A 23,492-nucleotide genomic window follows, 5' to 3' on the forward strand; every position below is an offset into this window, starting at 1 on the left:
AGGCGTCATCGATCCCACGTGACTGTCGTTCGGACGTAAACGCAAACGCGCGTAAATTTGTTTTGTAGATGAGTGCGTCCCATCCTAAACTGATCGGCATTACTTTACATGAACCCAACAGCATTCAGCCATGGACAGATACGCACTTGTTATTGTTGTCAACTTAGAGTCGAAGAAAGAAAGCGCCTTTAATGGTAAGCGGGGTCTTTGGCTATTAAAGTTCATGTTTTACTATTATGACTTGACTTCATTGTATTGTTATTGTATAGCAATTGATGCAGCCAAAAGAGTGTGCGATAACCTCAAACACACAGGCTCAAGCCCAAGGCGGATTTCTGCATTTCCAGGTTGGTGTACTAAATCCTATTTGCTTTCCTCCACTGTTGTCCTACTCTGCCTCTAGTTTTGAATTGTGTAACTTAAATGTCGTTTCTGTTGTGTGAAATCGTTTCAGCTTGCTCTCTGAGTGGTTGTCCAGCCCCGCAGAAATGGTACTTTGCCATTCAAGCCACGTATGGTACAGCACAGGTAACTACAGCAGTATACCTACTTATGTACTCGGGAACATCTTGCTTTTATAAGTGTATGTGATCACTCATGTGTGTATATTTCCAGTGGTGCAGCTCGGAGTGGGAGGAATTGTGCTCCCAGCGCAGCGACAGCGAGGAATCTGAACCATCTGCTCTAGAAAACTGCATCACTGCCCTCCAGGAACAAGAGGAGCAGAGCGCATTGGCGGAAAAGCCATCCCACGCAGAGTGAGAGATGCTTACTGTTTCTCCTACACACTTAGCTTAGGTAGAAAATGGTCGTGCCAAAGAATATGTTATATTTTCAGCTCAACTGAAAGGTGTAACTCAACTGGTACAGGATTATGTTCCAAGGGCCATGCATTGGATTCCCAGAGAACATGCATACTATACCGTATACCACTTTGATCTGTCTGCAAAATGCATGAATGTAAACAATGTTACTTATTAGTTGATTTACATGCATGCATTTGGCACATGCTTGTATCCAAAGCGACTTAAGAGCATGGAAGCTATACGTTTTTATCTGCGTGTTCCCTGGAAATCGGACCCACAACTTTTCTGATTATTGACAATGTTTTTTTATGTTCTTATTTAACTTTGTTTGTTTGATGTTTGACTGTCATGGCAGACTCTTCGAGGAGGCGGCTGAAGTTCTTCATCAATTAGCAGACAAACTTCCTCCTCCAGGTACCATTGTAGAGCAAAAATGGTTTATAAAACATTGTTATTATAGAGTGCGCAATCTTTTCACATTTAATACAATAGTTCCTCTTGAAGTAACAATGTTGTGTTGTACTCACCTTCGTTGTTCTGACCTCATGTTATATTCTTTACCCTACGTAAGACCCAAATCGAAGTAAGGCATAAAGTATGAACTGTCTATATTCTGTATACTTCTCCGAGAAAAGTTGAGAGTAGGATCTTTTAAGACAAAAACGTTTCAGGAAATTTGTGATTTGTGCATTATATTCCAAGCTTAAAAATGTTTGTTTTGTAAATGTATTGATGTGATGTTTCAGGAAAGTTTTTACTGGATGTGATAGTGCTGTGTGTGGATGAGCAGGCGGGGTTGAAGGATATGTTGCCTCTGATTGGCTCTTTGAAGCACATGCAGGCGTGGCACTCGGCACAAATGACTATGGTCACAGAGCACAGAGCTGGGTAAAATCTAAAGCTTTCCAGGAATATACTTGCCATCAGTGTTGTTGTTATATCTGTAAACATTTGTATTTACAAGTTTTCTGTTTCCCTTGTTTCTGTGCTGTAAAGGTGGCAGAAAGCGGCCAAATACCTGAGCGCCTGCATGTGTTCTCCCTCTATGATTGACGGCTGTGTGGACGGCACTGAGATCTGGAGAGGTGGACTCCATATCAGAGAGAAAAAGGTGCGTTATCACTGCATCCAATTAATTTGTCTGTATAATGCTTGTGTACAGTAAAATGAATAGCATCTGAGGTTAAAGTACATGAGGTTAAACCTAAAAATGAAAATGTCATCATTTATTTACCCACAGGTTGTTCCAAACCTTTATACACTTCTTTGTGTTGCTTAACACAAAGGACAAGATCCCATCCCCCTTTTTTCTGCCATAGTAGGGTAAATAAATACTATGCGAGTCAATGGGGGATGAGATCTGTTTGGTTACTGACATTCTTCCAAATATCTTCCTTTGTGTTTGGCAGAACAATTCAATTTGCTTAAAGGGTGAGTAAATTATGACAGAATTTTCATTTTGGGTTGAACTATTCTTTTAAAGGTAAAGGATTTGTAACTAGAATTTCTTTTAACCACCAGATGGCGCACTGTTGTAAGAAATTGTCTAAGCGAAATACAGTGGGAGTGATTGATTTGCAAAGCTATGAAGACATGATGGAAAGCCAAGTAGGCATCAAAGATTTTAAGTAAACTATTGCATTCAGGGAAATTCTGAGTAGGGCAACTGATGCGTCGATGAAAAGAGAGCTGGTACTACAACACACCATCAACAACTCACACGGTTGATGGTATTAAGGACCAGCAAAGATCTGAGGTCATGTGTTGCACTTGGGTCAGCCTCAGGTGAATTATAGTTACGGGTTAGAGGTCTTATATAAATAAGAACAGTTCTTTAAGGCTTTTACAAAAAGCGTTCAAAGCATTCATGTTCAGTGTTTTGAGTGAATGCATCTTTCATGGTCATTCTATTTTCTGGTCACTACAAAGGCAGAGAGATGCTGGTAAATGTCTCTTTGTTCCATAGTAAATGGTGTTTTTTGTACTGTTTTCAGTTTGTCTCCGAGCTCAAGTTTGATGGTTTTTGTTTGAGAGCACAGAGGAGAAATCACTTTAAAGATCTGCTGTATCCTCACACAGACCCACAATGCCAAAGTGACCATAAACTACAGAATGAGGTGAGCTTCTTCGTTCTACTTCATTACAATTACACACCGGAGAAAGATTTCTATCTTTGATAGTACCCCGTAAAGACGAATAGTAAAAGTAGCACACCTGTGGTCCTGTGAGACAGGTGTTCTTATGTTTTGTCTCCTGCTTCATCTCTCTCTCTCTCTCATTCTGTTATATAGTGAAAATTTGGAAAGTAACAAAAATAAATTTTCCACTGTAGATTAATCCTCACATTGGTGGTAGCAAGACTACAGCCATTCTAATAAACCCCTCAGTCTGTTTACACAGGACTTGTACAGCACGTTCAGTGCCTCTGTGCTGACTACCATCATTAGCTTTTTTCTTCCGAGCCTGGCGTACTTACAAACGTAATTATTTTTTCAGACACTGCAATCAGTACGAAATGCAATTGTGCCTTGTTACAGATTGAGTCTGAGACATTAGACTGAGACATCTGCTGCTGAGAGATGACAGCGTTAACATGGGCACATTCCTATACTTGCAATAATTACAAACACTATGGAGTTCCACCTCAAATGTAGTGAATTTCCATCTTTTATCCTTAAAATGGTCTCCAAACGCTATGAACGTTTTATACATAATTATAGTGGTAGTAAAAATTAAAATATGTCCCGATTCCCCCAAGTGAATCCTGTCTTTTTTCAGCAGGGAGGGTATGAGTAATGGTGTATTACAGGTACATAAATCACAGTATAGTTGTTTTCTATAAATTAACAATTTGTAAGATGTACTGTCATTTACTGATTTAAATCCTATACAAATGTTAGTCACTTCTACTTATTAGACATAGGAACGCCAAACAAAATATAATTTAAATCGTAAGTATCGTACGTTTAAAACAAAATGTTTGACGGTAAAACAATTCTATAAACATTTCAATTTAGCCTGCAAATTTTATTCAAAGTGAGGAAAAACTAAAACGTTTCGTCATGGGGAGATCAAGAGATCAAGACTTTTCTTTTCTGCCAGACTTAACTAGTTCCCTGCTATAAAACACTTCCTATTTGTAGTTAAACACTTCCATGTCTATTGTTTACTTTTTCTGCATTGTTTCCCCCCCCATCTGCTTAGCCTCTGTACGCTTACTCTTGAAACTTGACACTATGATACTGTAATTTGTATGGCAATTTATGGTGTTCTTCATTGTAAATCACTCTGGATTAAAGCATCTCAAAACGTACTACACTTTGTCCACACCGGACGCGGTGCGATGCAACACGACAAAAGAAAAAATAATACATCAGAATCCATTCAAACTTTCGATTTTGTCCACACTGGATACTGTGCAACGGTCGCGTCCGGTGTAGAAAGTGTTAAACTTTATGATTTTACAAAAGTGAGTTTATGTAGACACCTTCAATAGTGGAGTTGTAATGTAATAATGATTTAGTGTTTGTGCGTTCTCTATAGGCTAATATTTAAGAGGGGTACAGGTAACAAATACTTAAGATTTACTAAAGCGAAATCAAAGCTACCTAAAGTGCTTTCAACCTCTACATATTATGAGTATGTGTGAACCTAATGCTTCACAGCACTTCATATTCCTTCATCACTGTCACATTTAAAGGTGCTGTGTGTCATTTTTAGCGTCATCTAGGGATGTGGTTACGAACTGCAAACAACTGTTCACTCCATCCCTCCCCTCTCGCTTTTGAAGCACTACGGTGGCCGAGAGAGGATTAAGATGTCGCCAGGTTTTCGCTTCTTTCCTGAATGAGATAACGTACTTTCAAAACACGTTTTGTAGAGCATTTAATCTGTTTAGGGCTGCTGTAGGAACAACATGCTGTCATGTCAACAACATTCCATGTAAGGGGACCCAGCGGTAGATGTAGATGGAAAAAGCTCATTCTTAGGTCATAAAGACAATGCTTCTTTATTTGCAGTCTTTATACACATCGGAACACACAGTTATGTGTATTATATTGCATTTCTGTCAATGGGTCCTCCAAAAAGCTATACACTGGTCCTTTAAACAATGTAAAACAGTTCAGCTCACTAATAGGCCTCACATGAATTTACAAAATTGACATTACATGATCTGATTCGACAAACTTGTTCATATTTCTCAAAATGTTAAAATCATTCGCAACCAATAATTCCAAGGGATTTCCAACAGGGGTTTTTCAAACTACTTAAAACGTAGCTTTTCATTACTTTCAATATATTGCATCTTGCTCGCCTTTTCTGTGGTCAGACTCCACTGAATAATGGAGCAGATTTCTACAGATTGACTTAGTCTTTCTGAGCTCTGCTTCTCTTGTATAGAAGCCGAAAGAGCTGATAAAGGAAGTGGAATTGTTGCCAGATGCCTTTCAGTCTCTCTCAGATTCCAGCCCAACAGCTCGGCTTTAGTCCTGTCCGAGCACAAAGCTGATTTTGTTCTGCCACTCAGGGGCACAAGCACCAAGCTGTCCCCGAAACAACATTCACTGTAACTCTCCTAATAGCAAATAAGCCGTAATAAAAAAAAATGTATATGCCAGACACTGTCACCGCGAATAACACTTTAATGGTCAGTCAGCATGTAGGTGTTAAACTACTTGGTTGTATTTTGCTCTTGGTTTCTTGCTGATCTTCTTTTCTCTTGATGATGATACGTGACTGTGTATTTGTGTTTCCTGTGTTTTTAGGTGTTTCACTGTTACCAGCCTGTGTTGGAACTGATTCAGCTCATCAGAGTCACGGATCTCCCGATTCACCTGCGTTCCAGCACACAGTTTGAACTGTATCTTTGCCAAGAGATGAAACGATTTATCCACAACAGTAGCAGTTTGTCAAAGAATGCAATAACCTGGTCAATACTACAAGATTTTTGCATAACTCTGATTGATGCGATGAATAAAGATGCGTTTTGTGTTGACCTCTTATATGCGGCAGTCCGGGTGAGAAAATCAAACAACAAACGCCAGAGGAGATTGACAATCCGAAGTGTCCTCTTATGCATAAACAATCAGGCCAATCAGCATGGATATGCAAATGAGGCAATGTTATTTGTTTCGGTCAACAGAGAATTCTTTATGAATACATTTGTAAGAGGTACTCTCTAGATGGTAGCGTTTGATCTATTTGCATCGTTCTCTATATTAATTAGTGTTGGGTCGTTGTCTCCGATAGCTCCGCCCTCATGAGTTGTTAAAGAGATACTCCACCCAAAAATGTTGTCAACTCACCCTCAAGTTGTTCCAAACCTGTATACATTTCTTTGTTCGGTTGAACACAAAGAAAGATCTTTGGAAGAATGTTAGCACCTGACAGTTCTGGGGCACCATTGACTTGACACCATATATTTTTACTTGGAAAGCCCTCGAGTGACTGGCAAAGAAACCGCACATCATAATCAGGCAGTCGGTCATGTGTATGTCAACCTTTGTCAGTGTCATACAGTGAACTCTGTATTAAGAGATATTAATTGGCAAGAACACATTTCTTGTGCGTTTGCAACAGTTTATATTGTACACCGTACTGTCACTTTCTCTTCTGTGTATTGTTTCACACCTTGACATAATTCTACAGTGGATTGGCTACCAAATCCATCAAAGCCAAGCTGCTCCTGGATCAGCTCTGCACGTTGCGTGGAGAGGTAGGCCTCCAAGTCCAACACGATCATCACCAATTATCTTGCTCTGGTCAAATCCGCTTCCCTGCTGAGATGCAGCCAAAGCTATCAAAGTCCTCCGAGACAAAATGGATCACTTTCATCCGGCAACATATTGCAAACAGCTGGCACACTGGGCGACAGTGACCGAAATTGTTTCCTGTTGCAGGTGGGAGCTTTGTTTTCTCTGTCCTGTGTGATAAGCGCCGAGGCCTTCCCATCGGCCTCTCAGATCAGCTCCTGCAAATGGAGAGACTTCATGTCCAAGCGCCCCAAGGAGTTACTCGGTATGAACAGTGTTTAATGGGAGCGGCTTCATAGGGCGGTTGAATGTGCATAATTGTACATTTATCCCTTTATATTTGCTACTGTGTTATTAACTCTTCATCTCCCCAGTGCCTGACGTGGAGTTAAAAGGTGAGAGAGGACGCTACCTTTTCTTGGTGCAGGGGGCAGAGTCCGGAGGCTGCACAGCACGATTGATACACACAGCCAATCAGATCAACGGAGCCGCTGCCTTAGCAACGCTTATCGCCCTTATCAGAGAGAAAGCTCCGCCTCCTTCAGGTATGTATTTTTTATGCACGATTGATATTCGCATGAATGTGTACAGGTGCAGCGGAACACCTAGAGCAGATATTTGAGATCTGTTATAAATCAATGAGAGGGCCAATATGGTGTCTTCTGAAGGAAGTTGGATATGGTGGCTTTCAGGAGCCTCATTCATTAGAGCCAGATTAAACCCACACGGCAGTCTCATCTATCACTGAAGCAGCTGAGGCCACCTGGACGTTGGCAAGATGAGATGGCAGTAGTCTGACTTTATTAGACCAGAACTGCAACATCGCAAATGTTCCTAATGCTGAACAAATCACGATTTTGTTTATATTCATTTGTAAATGCTGGATTGAGATACTATGCACTGAAAGTATGTACTGTTTTTGTTATGGAAAAGTATATACATTATAGTGCACAGCAAAACATGTACGCTTAAAGAGTGGCTGTGGTTGCAATTAACACAGTTAACAGATTTTTTGCATTTCAGCATTTATTAATTGATTATTTCTTGTGTAATGTTTACTGTTTACTAATATACTTCAAGGACACATCACTTATTACATTTTTATTAGTGCTGTGTAGCGCCACTAAACTCCACTCGCTGTGAGTTGTGGGTATGAGTGTTCACGAATCTACTTTAGAATTTTCACCAGAAGTAGTAGACCATTGATACTCATTTAGTCATTTTAATTCAAGTATTATTTAGTATGGATAGTGTGCAAATTGGGATGGAAATTGCATACTGTGACAGTACATACTGATTTAGATTTAGTACCTACATATCAACTGTTAAAACAATACATTATATATAGTGGTAGAAGTATAAATAGATTTCGGTCGTACTGCATCTGCCATCTTTTATTGTCATGTGACTCGTATGCTCTTTGACCTATCACGTATTAACAACAACCTGTACGTAGGCGTTGGTGAAATTCATTTATCAATACATAGATTTGAAAAACGGACACTCGCCTAAAAGTATTCGGCAATTTTTATTTGAATGATACCGTTGCTCAGTTCCCGTGGCATCTTGGGATAAAACAGTGTCCATCCAATCACACTTACAAATCTCTGCGGCAGCACACCATCTGGGTATTTCTTGCGTACTGTTTTTTGCATAACGTGGTTTCGGGCACACGATTCACGCCTACTATATAGTATGTAAGTGGGCGATTTTAGACGCAGGCACAGTCTCAGACTGTTACGCCATCATGTTTTCTTTCCAAACACAAACTGCTGTGTTTGTCAAAAACAACAGTTTGGTCAGTGTCATGGAATTCTGGCAATACACTTTATCAGGGTATAACACTGGAGTGAGCATTTTAAGCATGCTGTGCAAAATAAGTGGGTTGTTTCTGCGCAAAGTTTTAACCAGGACTAAATGTACAGCAGTTTCTACAAAGAAAACAAACCCTTAACCACGATTTGCCTGTATTACACTTACAGGTCATTCTTTTTATAATAATTTATTCACTCATTTCAAACCTGTATGACTTTCTTTCCTGCACAAAAGAAGATATTTGAAGAACGTTGGCAACCAAACAAAGCTGTCCCCCGTTGACTTGCATTGTACATTTTTGTTTTGTTGAACACATGAACACTTTTTTTAAGAATTTAGGAAAGCAGAGAGTTCTCGGGCACCTTTGACTCCCATTTAATTCTTCTGCTTATGGTAGTCAATGATCTATTTCTTTGTGTTCATCTGAACAAAGTCATTTATACTGACATGAGTGTGAGTAAATGATGACATAATTTAACTATCCCTTTAAGAAATGAAAGCACTGTTTAGTATTACAGTTAACACCATATGAATATTTTAAAGCAGTAAATGAATATTGCTTCAGCTTACACTCCAGTAATCAGGTGGTTTTTGGTTCACACATACTTCTCTAATGGCTCTTTGTACTGTGAGAGTGGCTGTATTTAAATCCACCACTGGAGACCTTTTGTTGAAGTACATTACTCCTAAGGGCGTGTGGGTTTGTTCCGAGCCTCCCGTAGAGCTGCGATGTTCAGTACAGCTCAGTGCTCTTGCTGTAACCAAGGACCCCAGACCTCTTCTTCATGGTTGTTTGCTGAGAAATTAAATGCTTGACATTTGCACAGGTACTGATGTCCCAAAGATGGTGTTGATCAAAAAGTGCTCAGTTCCCTCTTTTAAGGATTACTTGCAGCTGAATGCTTTCGCTCAGTCCTACATTTATATGTATTATTTCCGCTTGAGCAGCACATGTTAATGTTCTTGTATGAAATATGTCTCAGGTTAATGTGGAGCGACAACCATAAGCAATCCATTTTTCAAGATGAATTCCAGAAGAAAATCAGAATGAAATGTCCCAAGATTTCAGTATTTGTTGTTAGATTTATACAGGACATTTCGACAACCTGCTCTCCTGATTCTCACTCGTTCTCTCCCTTGCGTTTTCTTTCTCTCTGTCTGGTATTCTCCCCAGGGAACAGCGCTACTGACTGGCTGCGATCCCTGCCGTGTATCCGTGGTGAGCAGCTCCTGCAGAGGGAGAGAAATCTGGCCATGGTTCAGACCCTGGTCCTGAAGGAATGTTCCCGTAAGTGGTTTCCCAGGCAACGGAAAACCTTTCCCCACAACTTCCAAGTATTCACAATCACACGCTGTACTCATGTAACCCCAGACCAGTAGACGGCCAATCATATTGCTTTAGTCGCACCTTATTTATCTCACATGAGCGTTTTTGATATACATTTTGTCTTCTTTAAAAGGACAGTTCACCCAAAAATGTATTTATTCAATCAATAATAATTTATCTCTATAAAATTGTATATATGACTCGATCTTCCATGGAAGACAAAAGAAGATATTTTAGGAAATGTCTTTGTGGTTTTGTGTCCATACAATGGAAGTCAGTGGGGGGGCTGGTGTTTGTTTTGTGTTTTCTGCAGATGAAGCAAGTCATACAGGTCTTGAATGATTTAAGGGGGATTAAATGATGAAGGCATTCTCATTTGGGGTGAATTTGTTGTGGTAGCTATCATTGACAGTTAGGACTGAGAAAATGATTGTAGTGTGCACTGTGCCAGTCTTAAGAATTGTAGTGATTCTTTTTAAGTCCTCCTCTGTGGCCGTCTCTGATGTGTAACACCTGTTCTTTGTACCGTAGATGTCTCGAGATGTCCAGTTAGGTCGAAGTTTATCTATGCTCATAAATCGTGATATAGCACCAATATTGGTTACATTATACTTAATGCATCATAATAAACAGCTCAAAAGATTTGAAACCAAACCATTGGATAAAGAAAAGGTGGTATGAAACATTTCATGATGAAGATCTCATGTGTGACCAGGGCGACGAGAAGAAGCCCAGAAACCTGCCGCCGTTCCTGTGAATGAACTGAAGGCTCTATTGAGTCTGGCCCGAGAGCAGTATCTTCAGATGCATGACTCCACACTGCCAAGAGCCTCCGAGTGCACATCCCTGGAGAAAGAGAACCAGAGGTCCACTTTCAACACTAAAGGTGAGATGCGGTATGAATGCTATACACGTTAGATTAAAACAAAACAAAAATATTTTGCATATAACATATAAGTTTATTGTATAAGGTGTACTGTCTAAACTGGACAATGAATATTGTTGTATAAACTATACAATACGGTTGTATTTGTGAATAATGCATTTGCTAACAATAACATGAACTAAGATAAATAAATGCAGCAGAACTATCGTTCAATTTCAGCATTTACATATACATTTTAAAATCAAACATGTTAACATTAGTTGCTGCACCGTGAACTAACATGAAAAACTGTATTGACTAACATTTAAAAGTTTAATACATACAATACAGAAAAACTATATTGCTCATTATGTTAACAAACACAACCTTATTAAAGTATTGTTTATTTGTGATTGTTTCCAGTGATCTAAACTTGCTGATTTTTCTAACAGTGACCGCTCCCTCCAGAGATGGGAAACACACAGATTGGCCAGAAAGAAATGTCCTACAAAACTATGAGAACACACAGAGAGCCCGACAAATATCCAGGTAAACAAACACTTTCCATTGAATATTATCCTTAAAAAGCGTACAGCAATCCTTTCTTTGTTCAGCTCATGACATTTAATGTAGCATTTCTTATTTGGTACATTGATTAATGATACCCTAACATTTCCTAGCACTGCTCCAATATATTGACAGTGAGAGAGTACAGGTTTAGAGTTAAAGGAACCGTTCACCCACAAATGATACTTCTGCCGTGATTTACCCAAGTCGTTCCAAACCTGTTGAATTTCTGTTGAAGCTATTTAGAAAGTTCACCAGAACTGTCATGTTTTGTCTTTGATTTATCTTAAACTCTTCTAGATATCTTCTTTTGTGTTCAATGGAAAAAAAATGCCTTCATATTTTCTACTATGGTAGGCAATGGTGGAGTTTCATTCATTCAATTCATTTGCATTTTGTTTAAGCAAACACAGAAATGTATAAAGGTTTGGAACAACTAGAAAGTGAGTAATTCATGGCAGAATCTCCATATTTGGATGAACTATCCCTTTAAGTTCAGTGTCCTCTACAGGTGCAGGCTCTTCAGCAGTGCTTCCTCTGAGAGTCTGATGGGACCTAAAGACGGTCAGAGGGGAAGCAGCACACTGCTGGATGCCAGAGAGCTCCTGAAACACTTCACTCCTGATGGACAGCCCACAGGAGAACTCCAGCCGCTGACTGTGCTCAGAGGGTCGGTCACACACACACACACGGCGTCAGAATGATTATGTTTCCTAATGACTTTCTCCATTTATTGAAACTGCAATTGGAGTCCCTGATGGCAGATGGGGAGCTCACGTGTGCATAAAGTTTGAAATAGCACATTCATCATTCAAGCTCCAAAGCATCGTTGTTACTTTCTTCATGTATTGTAATCTTACAGGAATAGTTCATTTAAATGTCATATGGCGATTTATTCAAATGAATGTTTATTGTTGTATTGTTGAATGTTTTTGTGTTTAGGGAACATGTGTTTCAGTTGTCTCCTGATCTAACACCCAGGAAGATTTCCGAGCTCCCATTCTCAAAGGTGGCCAAATCGAACTACCACGGAATCGAGTATGTGTTGTAAAATCCATCCAGTGTTTTTTTTTTAGATCACTTTTCATCTCAATAACACTTCCCGTCTTGATCCTTTCCTTCTGCGTGTCCTCAGGTTATGTCTGGATGAGCATAAGGCTCTTGAGCGAGATCGTGGCTTTGTTAAGCTGCAGTCTCGTCTCATAAGATACGAGACCCAGAGTACATGCTGTAAGGATCCCTGTCCTGTGCCGTTTGCCCTCAGCCCCGCACCATCCCCGGCCGTGCTCTCTGAACCGGGTAGCGTGCCTGACGGCGAGGCTCTGAACATCGAGCTGTCCCGTCTGAAACGGCGGTCACGTGAAACAGACTCGCACCTCCAGCCGCACAAGAGGTGAGAAACCAGCATGAACAGGTGTAAAGATTCAGCTGTTTTTCTTAAGTGGTGGCCGCAGATGCTTGAGATCTTTTTATTTTTGTTCCTGTTTTGTCTTTACATATCGCTCTTGTTTATTCCTATAGGCTGTTATCTGAGCATGCTGGGTTTAAAGTTGTCTGTATTTGCTTTGCAGTGCATCAAAAATAATAAGGGGCCCTCTGAGGTCAATCAGTAAAGATGTTTTATTTTCAGAGCATACTGTATGAGCGTCCTATTTTTATATTGAATTATTGAATCTGTGGAGTCACAGTAGGCTGTTTGTTACTTAAAGGAACAATTCACCCTCAAGTTAAAATTCTGTCTTCATTTATTTTTTCTGATGAACACAGAGATTTTATTCAAATGTAAATTTTTGGGTGAAATGTCCAATTCACATTTCGCTTCTTTTCTGAACGCATTTTCGTTATTTTAAATGTGGAGGCCGGGCAGGCATGTGCAAATAGGGGGCGACCCGCACGGTGCAATGCGTTCTTTTTCAGGTGCGAGATGAAAATAGTTCATCTTTTCACAATGCTGCACGCATGATGGAGCAGTTCGGCTCGCGTTTTAGACGCGAAATGTGAATCGCCCCTAAGACCAGCTTAGAGCGGCAGCTATTAAAACCATATTCGGTATATTTCCTACCTGTTAGACAGGCACAGTTATTATAATGGGTTTGATTAGTAGAAATAAATTATATATTGAAGTAAAGACAATAAACAATATTAGAATGTTGGCTTTCATTCATAAAATGATGCTGTTAAAGAAATGTGTTGTTTGTACATTTATTTGGAGATGAAATGTGAAATTATTAGAATGTAAAACTAGATTTAAAACATACTAGATGTGAGTGATTAGTTAGTTATTTTTTTAATTGATTGACAGCACTAAAAAAAACATGTTAAACAAAATAAATAGTATATGTTTAATTTCACTATACGTGTGCACGGAAAGGGTGAGATCAATCACGATTTCTTTTAACGATTATTTATAAATGTCTTTTTACTTTTGATATCTGAAAATTGATAAACACTTATGCATACGTTGCAAAACATAGATTGGTTTCTAATTTTCAGGCAAGTCTTATTAAATGTTCCCAAGGCTATCTTGAGTCATTCCTGCAACCTCAGCAAATCCTCATCTGTTGATAACGTTGATGATACATCATAGAGCTCCCAATGTGTCAAAGGAAAATAACATGAGACTCGAACCCACACACGAGCCACTATGCCACAGCTTTCAGGAACGGTGTTTTAAATTAAATGTTTGCTTTTTTCATCAATATAGCGCATGAGAAATAATAATGGCCAACCGGCTTTGCTGATGTTCTTTAAATGAATCCCCCTCTTGTTACAAGCCACTTTCTCACCAGCAGGACGTTCAATTAGACACTCAAACTAATGTTTCTCCATTTACCTTCATTTTGTGAAGCTGGTACTTCATTGATTTGTCCCCATGGGGCTCATTGTAGTTCTGCCAACTCATCATAGCCTGCATCTGACCTCCCGCCCCATCATTTAACACGCATTTAAATGCTCCATACGTCACTCGCTCTGAAATTGAATATAGACCTGCGTTTGATGGCTTTGTCAAGGCGAAATGAGCATTGAATGAAAATGACTATGGTGTGCTGCTGTGACTGTCAAACGCTTGTTTCTTTTCTGAGTTTTGTGCTTAATTCAGAGGATTGTTCTATATGAGCTGCACGTAGTTTGGCCGTCACAGCTGTCGCAGATGTGTTGTCTGGACATGCCGAGATAGATTTGTTTTATTAAATGGTAACCCACCGCATAACTCTTGGTCACATTTTAAAGCCTATCATCAGTTTGCCCCGCTGTGTATTGACCACGGTGATGTCATCGGGAACTCAAGTCTCGAAATGTAAGGATGATGTTTCTGGAACAGCAGTTTCTTATTACATCGGCTCAGACTGAGAGGGCTGGAAGTGGTGTTTCAAGGATGTTGAAATGAGCCTTCGAGCTCCCAAGTACACTGTCATGTCAGATCATTTTGATCAAATTTGATGTGGGCTACAAAGCGGGATTTAAGGACTGATGTTCTCAGAAAAGCAATGTCTTAGACCATCCACCACATCTTTGTAAAATCCTGTGCCTTTTCTCTCGCTTTTAGGTTTTGTAAATCAGAGAGCACTGAATCTCTGGGCGTTCACTCTAGTGGTTTGGGCGGCACACACCCAGCTGTGGGGGCTCTGCGGCAGCAGGCGGCCCACTCTCGCTCAAACACAGGGCTGACGAGACGTTCTGCTTCTGTTGCCCAGATCTTACCAAGTCAAACACTCAGCCAGACCGAGTCCCGCTCCCAGAAACACAACAGGGTAATTATTAGGCCACTTGAATTGCATTTTATTTAATGTGTTTTTCCCGAAATTGGATGTTTTAGTGCAAAAGTTTAATGACTGTTCACTATGAGTTGTCATCAGGTGTTTGTGGTTCTCAGATGCTGATGGAGGTGGTGGATAAGACGCTCCATAAACACGGGATCAGCAGCCAGCACCAGTGCTTTGAAGCCTGCAGTCAGAGACTCTTTGACATATCAAAGTTTTATCTGAAGGTTTGTAAGAATCTTTCTGTCTCTCGCACCCTGCTGTCCTGCCTGTAGGACCTCTTTGAAGCTCTAAAAATATTACGCCTAAACGCTGCTGACTGATGCTATATGTAGATCTTTGAGCCGTGACAGGAACAGAACTTTGTTTTAGCAAGTCGTGTCAGCTTGCTGTTTTCCTAAAGTGTCTTTAAAAGGCGTGTATTGTTTTTGTAACATTTTACTTCTGTCCCTGAAGACCACTTATTTCAGTCAAGGTTTCTTGTACTTAAAAAAATGTAGAATTCAGTTTGACATTTGTCGTCTTTAGACACATCAGGGAAACTTTAAAACGCAGGAGACAGTTGGAGAGCAAACGTCTTTAGCTCAGACAAAAGTGCTGTCTGATTTTCGAGAATGCTTTTAACTGTTACGCCTCAGCAACTTGTGTTTGTTTTGCAACAGGATCTGAAAACCTCACGTGGCCTTCATGAAGAAATGAAAAAAGCAGCCAGTAACAACGTCAAACAGGTAAAGCACACACACCCTTTCAGTCAACTGTACTTTAACTGTTTGTTACAACTGTGTGGACTTGATGTAAGGTGTCTCAGTGGTTAGAGCATAGCGCTAGCAACGCCAAGGTTATGAGTTCGATCCCAGGGGATTGATCATAGTCAAAAAGAAGTGTATAGTGCAATACAATGTAAGTCGCTTTGGATAAAAGCGTCTGCCAAATGCATAAATGTAAGGTGTCAAGGTGACCTCAAAGCTGTCATCTCCTCCGATCATATAACCTTGATTCAGCAGATAGAGCGTTTTATTATGTAACCACTTATTACGTGATGTTTTCTGCATTTGTCTAGATGTGAATAGCATTGGTGTGAAAATGTTCTCATCCACAGGTGATTGACTGGGTTGTGGAGAAATCGTCTAGAAGATGAAGAGCAAAATTCTTCAGTGTTAAGCAGTGTAGCTTGTAAAAAAGTTGTTGTTTGTCTCCCTGGCCTCAGAATTCCTCGTGTGCATAATTGACAGTTTTCTATTTAATTTTTACACTATGTATTTGTGACAGTTGTATCTGTTTGTATTAAAATGATTCTTTTATTAGGTTATTTGATCATTTATATGTGCCCTTTACCTGTAACAAGATATTATAAATCCCCAATACAAGATGGCAACATTACATTCACTCATAAGAGCCAAACATGGCCACATGTTTTCTGAGAAACTCTGTTTGCATCATTAAAATCCATCAGTGGGCGTGTCTGCCCATATCCAATTTTAGCAATCGCAGTTCAAATCATCACTCAAGCATGAAATAAGGCACACATGAGGTTCTTTTCCGAAAGCCCATAATTCCCTCTGAGATGACCTCATGGTTTAGTGCGTTTAGTCCCCTGCTGTTCTGACCATAGATGTGAGCTACCTATGCTAAATGACTTCTGCATGGATCTCCGAGTAGTTGGCCCCAAACTAATGGTATGATTGGGGTCACAGAGGTCTGAGGTCATCAAGAGTAACTCCTAAAACTATTACGAGCTGTTCCCTGTTACGCCCCATCTAGGGAAAGGTTGAGGGTGTCCCGTTTGGCAAAATCGCCGGTCACATTCTAGTCTGACACAGGACCATTGTTCTTGCTTCTGGGTGCCCAGAGGGGTGATGGGAAAAGGAGGAGGGGTCGTACGTTACATTGGCAACCCTGAGAGCCCTCGAAGGCAACATGCAATCTGAACCCGCTAGCTGCACATTGACAGTGCTGCTGTATTTCATTTAGATGTAAAGGATTGGTGACGCATCCTTTTTACAAATAAACTGAATAGGGAAAAGTCTTATTGTTCATGACAGTATTATGCAAAAGTCCTTTAACATTTTTGGGTATAAGGACAAAGAACTTCTAAAAACGACTTAGAAAAACTAACAGGCAAAAAACTATCATAGTTCAGTTAATTGCTAAAGCAACATTTCAAATTTACATTTAATTTTTTATAATAATTTGGACTATATTTACTTTTGATTTCACTTAACAGAAATGTTATAATAGTTCTGTTGTTCTGGACTCGCCAGGTCCGCTGGAACACAATGGGACAGTCTAAAGATGAATTGGTGATTAACCGGGAACTTCTCATTATAAGCGGACACAGACAGTCCTTTGAAGGCCTTTGTGTGTGCACAGTGACATGAAGTGGACATCTTAACAATGCTTGTGTGTGTATGCATGCACATTATGCAATATGGAGTCATCTGTCTGAGAAAAACTAGACAAATGTACCAGAGATTGAATCACTTCCATAACTCTGCAGTTGTTTGCAGACATTCATATAACAACACTACACATTTAGTCTTTTGAAGTTGTTTTTCAATTATCACTTCTCTTAAAAATACATGGGTAAACGATGAAAGAATTTACATTTTGGGGTGAAAGCAATCTTTACCACAACCCCTTTGGCATCATTTTCTATTTAAAATATTAACTGGAACATATTACAGTTGTCACTAAACTTGTGCAAAATCTCCAGAGAAAAGATTCACCTCCTCATTGCAGCTTTGTTGATTATTTTGTGAGCATATTTGAGTCTGTTTATTGCATATGAACCTTTAACCAGAACGCAACGTTTTTTATGACCTATGAGCCGTATGTGGGGTTGAGGTGAAGAAATATACATTTATGAATCACAATTCCCAACTTTTGTTTTTTCCTCATGTTGTGTCTGGGTCATTTTGACTCGAAAAAAATTATTTTCCCCAAAGATACTAAGACTATAACAACCTCTCAAAAAATAATGTTTTTGGTTGTTTGTGTTTTCTCCCCACCTTGTTACACTTGTGGTGTTCCCTGGTCAAAATGATGAGTAAAAAGGAGCCACTCAAACTCCAATAATATTTCTGAATAAATATGTGCATTTGTCTTTTTTAAACAATGGACATGTTTGGGTTGTTTTGTAAGGAGTCAAAGTTGGTTTTCAATCATTAATTTCTCTATGATATCTTTGACATGTCCCAACTCAGTCAATATTAAAGAGGTTATATTTTCACAGAATGTTCGTTTTACTGCTATTAGATTACTTTGTTTTTATTACAGTACAGCTTTTTTATTTTTTATTTTAATGCGGCAAAAAAGTTTGGGTTAACATATTTTCAAATAATATTTAGGCCTATGTGTCATTTTATTTAAATGAACAGAAATGTTTTAATAGTTTTGATGGAACAAAAGATTTTAAGCTGTAACACAATTGGAAAGAGATAACACAAAGCCTCCTATTAGGGGCCCTGCTGTCCCCGAATCCATAACCCCAACATCAAACCAGTGCTCTGGGAAAAAGACAACAGAATCTAATTGTCGATTAACCGGGAACTTCTCATTATAAGCGGACACTGACCGTCCTTCAAAGGCCTTTGTGTGTGCACAGTGACATGAAGTGGAAATGAAGCCAATGCTTGTGCTAGTGTGCATGCATGCACATAATGCTGTGTGGATTCATGTCGGAATGAACCGTGTGATCGAATCCACATTTTGTAGTTCATTGAAGCTCTATTTGTATGTGAATATGTATACGGGGGACCTGACCCTGCCTCAATTTTCATCTTTTGAGAGATGAAACCAGGCAGTTTGTTGACCAGTGCTCTAGACTTCTGATATTATCGGCATAAAGGAGAATCGAAACACCAGAAACAAACACGACAGGACCATTTTCAGGCTGTTTAACATGAATGTGCATTAATAGAGTTTAAAACTAGCCTTTCTGTAATTTCACAATAGCTGCCAGACAGATGTAAATACACAAAAAGCCGTCATACACACAGGTTCATTCCCTCTCAACATTACATTAATGTTAAAGGTGTTAAGTGCTCAAAACTTTGCCGTCAAGGATGTAGCATGTATTGGACAATACAGTCAGTATTGTTTCAGTTCCAATCACCAGTTAGTGTTCATTACGTAGCTTGATTCATTCTTAGAAAATCCGTTGATGTGCAATCGTTTCACTAAAATCATTTCTCTGAAAAATACACAGTTTATCATTACTCGAGTGTAAATAAAATCATTCAGAGGTCTGATGTACTACGGCGTCATTTCCCTCTTTCAGTCGAGTGAGCTCCATCATGTCCCAGTTCTCCCGTCTCCATGCTGGGATAATCACATCATTGTCTCGGACTGTAAGAGTTTGATCTCAAGCTAACAATCCTAGCCGTGCAATCTTGGCAGACAGGAAGGAGTGCAGGATAAAGACAATAGGTTTGGGACAGGAGTGCAGGTCCAGTTGCTGTGAATAGACAAACAATAAAAGGTATTTAGTTATGAAGGGAAGTTCCTGATGCGACAAACACATGTTGAGAGCAGCAGTACTACGACGAGTCCTGTGCTTCCGGAGAAAATGTATCTGTACAGAAATGAACAGACTTCCTTTTGTGAGGAATTTAAAAGTCAATTTGAAACAGTATGCCATTTTATAGATTCACTATAAAAGGTTATGAATGAAATTTAGCCAAAGACAGCTCTCAAGCATAGTTTATTGTTTGTTGTCATGATAAACACAAACCTACAGAGATGCAAGGATTTTACTTACAATTTCCCCTTCGTTTCCCCCGAAATCCAAATACAGGATCCGCACGCCATCGTCGGCAGACATCTTGAGCTTTTCAAAGGGGTAGCTAAACAGTGTTTGAGCCAGAGAGCTTTCATCTCTATCAGCTATTACTGAAAACCCCTGTTCATAGTGAATAACCAGCCGACAGTCCTGACCTTGATACATACAACCTGAAAGAAAACACAAACGAACGATTTCAAGGAATAGTTCAAATTCAGCATGAGAGCAAACGTAAATCTATTTGACACTCCATAAGGATGATGTGATCATTAAACACACATTTACATTCACGAACCCATGACGTTTGTGCTGCTAATGCCATACCAATAGAACTAAATGGAAAATGTTGGTGGATTCTTTCTTCTGTGGAACACAAAAGGAGATGTTTTAAGAAATGTTTTTGTGTCTAGAATGGAAGTCCAACGTTGTTTGGTTACCAACATTCTTCAAAATATCTTTGGATTGCTACAGAAAAAAGTCATACAGGTTTGAAAGGACATGAGGATAAATAAATCATGAAAGTATTTTCATCTTTTGGGTGAATTATCCCTTAAAATCTATTGTCGCATTCCAAAAAAACTGCAGTTTAAAACATTTTGTATAATTTGAGATTAAACTTCAAATCAAACTGCGTTGTCATTGTACAAGCACGGCATTGAACACTTTTTTGTCTTTGAGGTCATTCAATTAAGTTAAATAATGCGGAAAAACTGCATTTAGGAACACAAAACGTGTACAAAATACACACAAAAGGTAGAAATAACCGTGAATGAATGACATAGCACGAGGGTGCAGCACGAATGAGTTCCATTAAACCTGCCTGCTACATAAAAATTCTTCATATCTGGGTGAGATTAAGTAAATGAAGAGGTCAAACACGGAGTATTGTTCTGGTCTTGTTCTGTTCTGTTCGCTCGATCCGAACATGTTCCACCGAGGTGTGAATGAAATACAAGAGAAATCCATCAGCGAGGAAACTGTCCTTTGATTCGTCTGATAATTGGCATGTTATTCATCACCAGTATCCTCAGCTCAATCCCTCCCTGGTTTCATTCAATACATCACAGGAGTCTGTGTATCCAGTATCACTCCTCAAATACATTCAAGCACAGCTCACCATACGCCAAAGGATGTGTGGAAACCTACAGTTGCTGTTTCTATTGTGAACATGCCAGATCCACTTCTGCGTTTCCCTCCAATTGCCGCAATAAAGCTCTCAGAATCGCTCTTTGACTAATAATTGCGATGCTAGTGTGGCTTTAGGATTGTGGGTCTTTGAGAAAGCGCGCTGCCCTCTGTTACAGTCCATTACGCTGATGCGAAAGCATCTTCTCCTGCAATTTAGTGAATAAATCTGACAAAACTCTCAAGCAGCTATTAATTACTCAGGATGAGAGAGGTTTGGGGTTTTCATGATACTGTTCCCACGTTACTCCTCACAATACCGTAACCCTACACCCATCAGAAAAGGTTTGCGCTTCGGGACCAGGAGAGGCTTTTAGTCTGTCACAAAAATGCCTTCCTTTCACCTCGACTGTTAGTGCTCCAGTAAAGGAGTGTTCAGGTTTGGCCACTTAAACTACAAAAGCTTTGCGATAATGGAGTAACTGTAGGCAATTTATCATGTTTCCAGTGTTTGTGTTTGCACTCTACTGGAAGGCACTACTGCCTTTAAACATTGTTCCCACAAACAACACAACACACGGGTTCTCTTATCGACTCTTCAAGGTCATTTATCTTTTCTGATGAAATTGAAAAAAGATTGCTTTCAAACATGGTTTTCAAATCATGTCCCTCCCTCCACCATCTCATCTACTACAACATTCATCACAAAATCCAAATATGTATCGTATGTACCAAGCCTATGTCAATATTTAACATTGTTGTAGCAAACAAACAGCAATGCTGAAAATGCCACAAAGCGTTTTAATGTTTGATGATTTGTCTGGCTGGTGGCTTATTATATAACTATTTCTATTTTTTATTAAATGTATTAATATTCATATTTTGTTGAATAATAATTAAATAAACAATTTGTTGAATTTTATTGCATGATCATTGTATTAAATAAACAATTTGTTCAATGAGTCCTGTAACTTTGTGGCATTTAGGTAACAGTTCTTCTACTGGTAACCCAAAATAATACTGGCTAGACATACTTTGATTATTCACAAAATGAAGACATTTTATATAAATAATGTAATTTGAAATTTGTGTTGGTCTTATACTGTATATGCGATCCATCATATTATACAAATAGAGAGCGTGAATCTGTTTAATGGCGAATAAAATAAAGATAAACCGTAATATGTTTTCAGCACTCATTTGGCCTTAGGGAGTATCTGTCAATGTTCAGACTTAAACAGGATTTTCGAGTCACAACAGTATAGTAATGACATCATACAACCCAAGACCCACAAAATGAGAAAACAAATCAACTGATGGCATCTTAACACAGCAAAGGCAGCACAGAAACCTAATCTGAAGTGGCATAAAACCACGAAAGTGTGTATTTACACAGACCGTTAATACGGCTCTAAAGCAGCATAAATGCATTTACACAGGCATTCAAATGATGCGAAATAATGCTGAACATAACCACAAAAGCAATATGATGATAAAATTATGTCTTAAATTAAACGCTAAACTCAAAAAAAAATACTGACACTTTATAACAATGCATACTTTGGAGAAAAGCAGTATTGGGCTATAAATGCAAAATTTTAAATGAATTTCCTAACAAACATAGAAATTTGCTACTATTGGGCACCTCGCTGCATATTGAAAGACGCCAAAAGTTGTTTTAAAGAGCCAGAAAGTCACTGTCCATCAGGTAAATGAACAGTTCCGGTGTTACAGCATATGTTACCAGATCGTTCTCGTTTATGAAATATGGTCCTCAATGAGATGCGTTATGAAATATAACAAAAGAATCCTGGATTTCAATCCGAGCTCGATGAGACCCAAATCATTTACGCTCCTAGAGCCGGGCATCTGTGCACAAGCACACTTGCATCATTATGGTACGACTGTTTTGAGGTAAGCGGAAAGCACACACTCTCTCATCACAATATAGAGTAATGTTAAGTTTGTGATTTATTAAGTGTTCGACTTAATGCACGTGTTGCGCAGACCCATCTGCTTAAGGAACACGAGAGCTATTCAAATAACTCCCGCGGTACTGCGCAGCACTGCATCATTTCCGACAAACTTAATATTTGAAGCAGTTTGAGACGCGGTAACAGAGGTCTGCATGTGATCGTGTCACGCGTATCGTTTTTTTCCTTACAACGGAGAGGAGCTACACGAGGAATTTACACAATCATGAAAAATCTGCATTCTGAGTCACAAACAATGATACTCAAAACAAATTTCTAAATTAACTTTAAATAGAAAAGAAACGAAATAAATGTAATTTGCCATTAAAAACGAACCTAACCAATAGCTGAAAACAGTCTCAAAATGTACATCGTGCATTCAAACTGATCAGCCTGTCTGAGTAAACAGCCACAGCACAAACAAAAGTACACCAAACATTTTTCCTCATTAAATCATTTTATGAAGAAATGAAATGAAAAATGTACGTTTGATTTATAAAAAAAAATCTGCGATGTTATTATAAGCCTAAAACAAATGACGCTGTGTTTTCACTCTCTGGCTTTCTGCTGACATGGCAATGAATGACGTTGTTAAGAGCGGCTTTAATGCGCCTTCATTTACACTTAACCTGCCCCGCACCAAAGTCCCCTTTGATGCTAGGGTCTGAGATGGGTCAGAACCGGCATATTATAGATCGGCTTTCAATGCGGCATTGCGTC

General features: G+C 39.2%; 2 protein-coding genes across 2 annotated transcripts in view; one reads left to right on the forward strand and one right to left on the reverse strand.

Moving 5' to 3' along the window:
- Window positions 1-17,453, forward strand: mtbp (MDM2 binding protein). The gene is made up of 22 exons (XM_079469818.1): window positions 1-194; window positions 270-347; window positions 455-528; window positions 616-758; window positions 1,162-1,220; window positions 1,553-1,694; window positions 1,803-1,917; window positions 2,801-2,923; window positions 5,573-5,667; window positions 6,456-6,522; window positions 6,707-6,824; window positions 6,934-7,104; window positions 9,549-9,662; window positions 10,417-10,587; window positions 11,019-11,115; window positions 11,645-11,803; window positions 12,076-12,171; window positions 12,269-12,526; window positions 14,681-14,885; window positions 15,008-15,121; window positions 15,557-15,622; window positions 15,994-17,453. The coding sequence occupies exons 1-22, from the start codon at window positions 131-133 to the stop codon at window positions 16,030-16,032; spliced, it is 2,568 nt and encodes an 855-aa protein (XP_079325944.1). The 5' UTR covers window positions 1-130; the 3' UTR covers window positions 16,033-17,453.
- Window positions 17,437-23,492, reverse strand: part of sntb1 (syntrophin, basic 1) — a 23,314-nt gene continuing 17,258 nt past the window's right edge. The window contains exons 6-7 of the mRNA XM_079469820.1: window positions 19,654-19,844; window positions 17,437-19,350 (exon numbers count right to left, since the gene is read on the reverse strand). Of these exons, the coding sequence (XP_079325946.1) occupies window positions 19,258-19,350; window positions 19,654-19,844 (284 nt within the window). The 3' untranslated portion in view covers window positions 17,437-19,257. The remainder of the gene's footprint in view (window positions 19,351-19,653; window positions 19,845-23,492) is intronic.

This window comes from Barbatula barbatula (genome assembly GCF_947034865.1).
Source record: "Barbatula barbatula genome assembly, chromosome: 12".
NCBI classification, from domain to species: domain Eukaryota; kingdom Metazoa; phylum Chordata; class Actinopteri; order Cypriniformes; family Nemacheilidae; genus Barbatula; species Barbatula barbatula.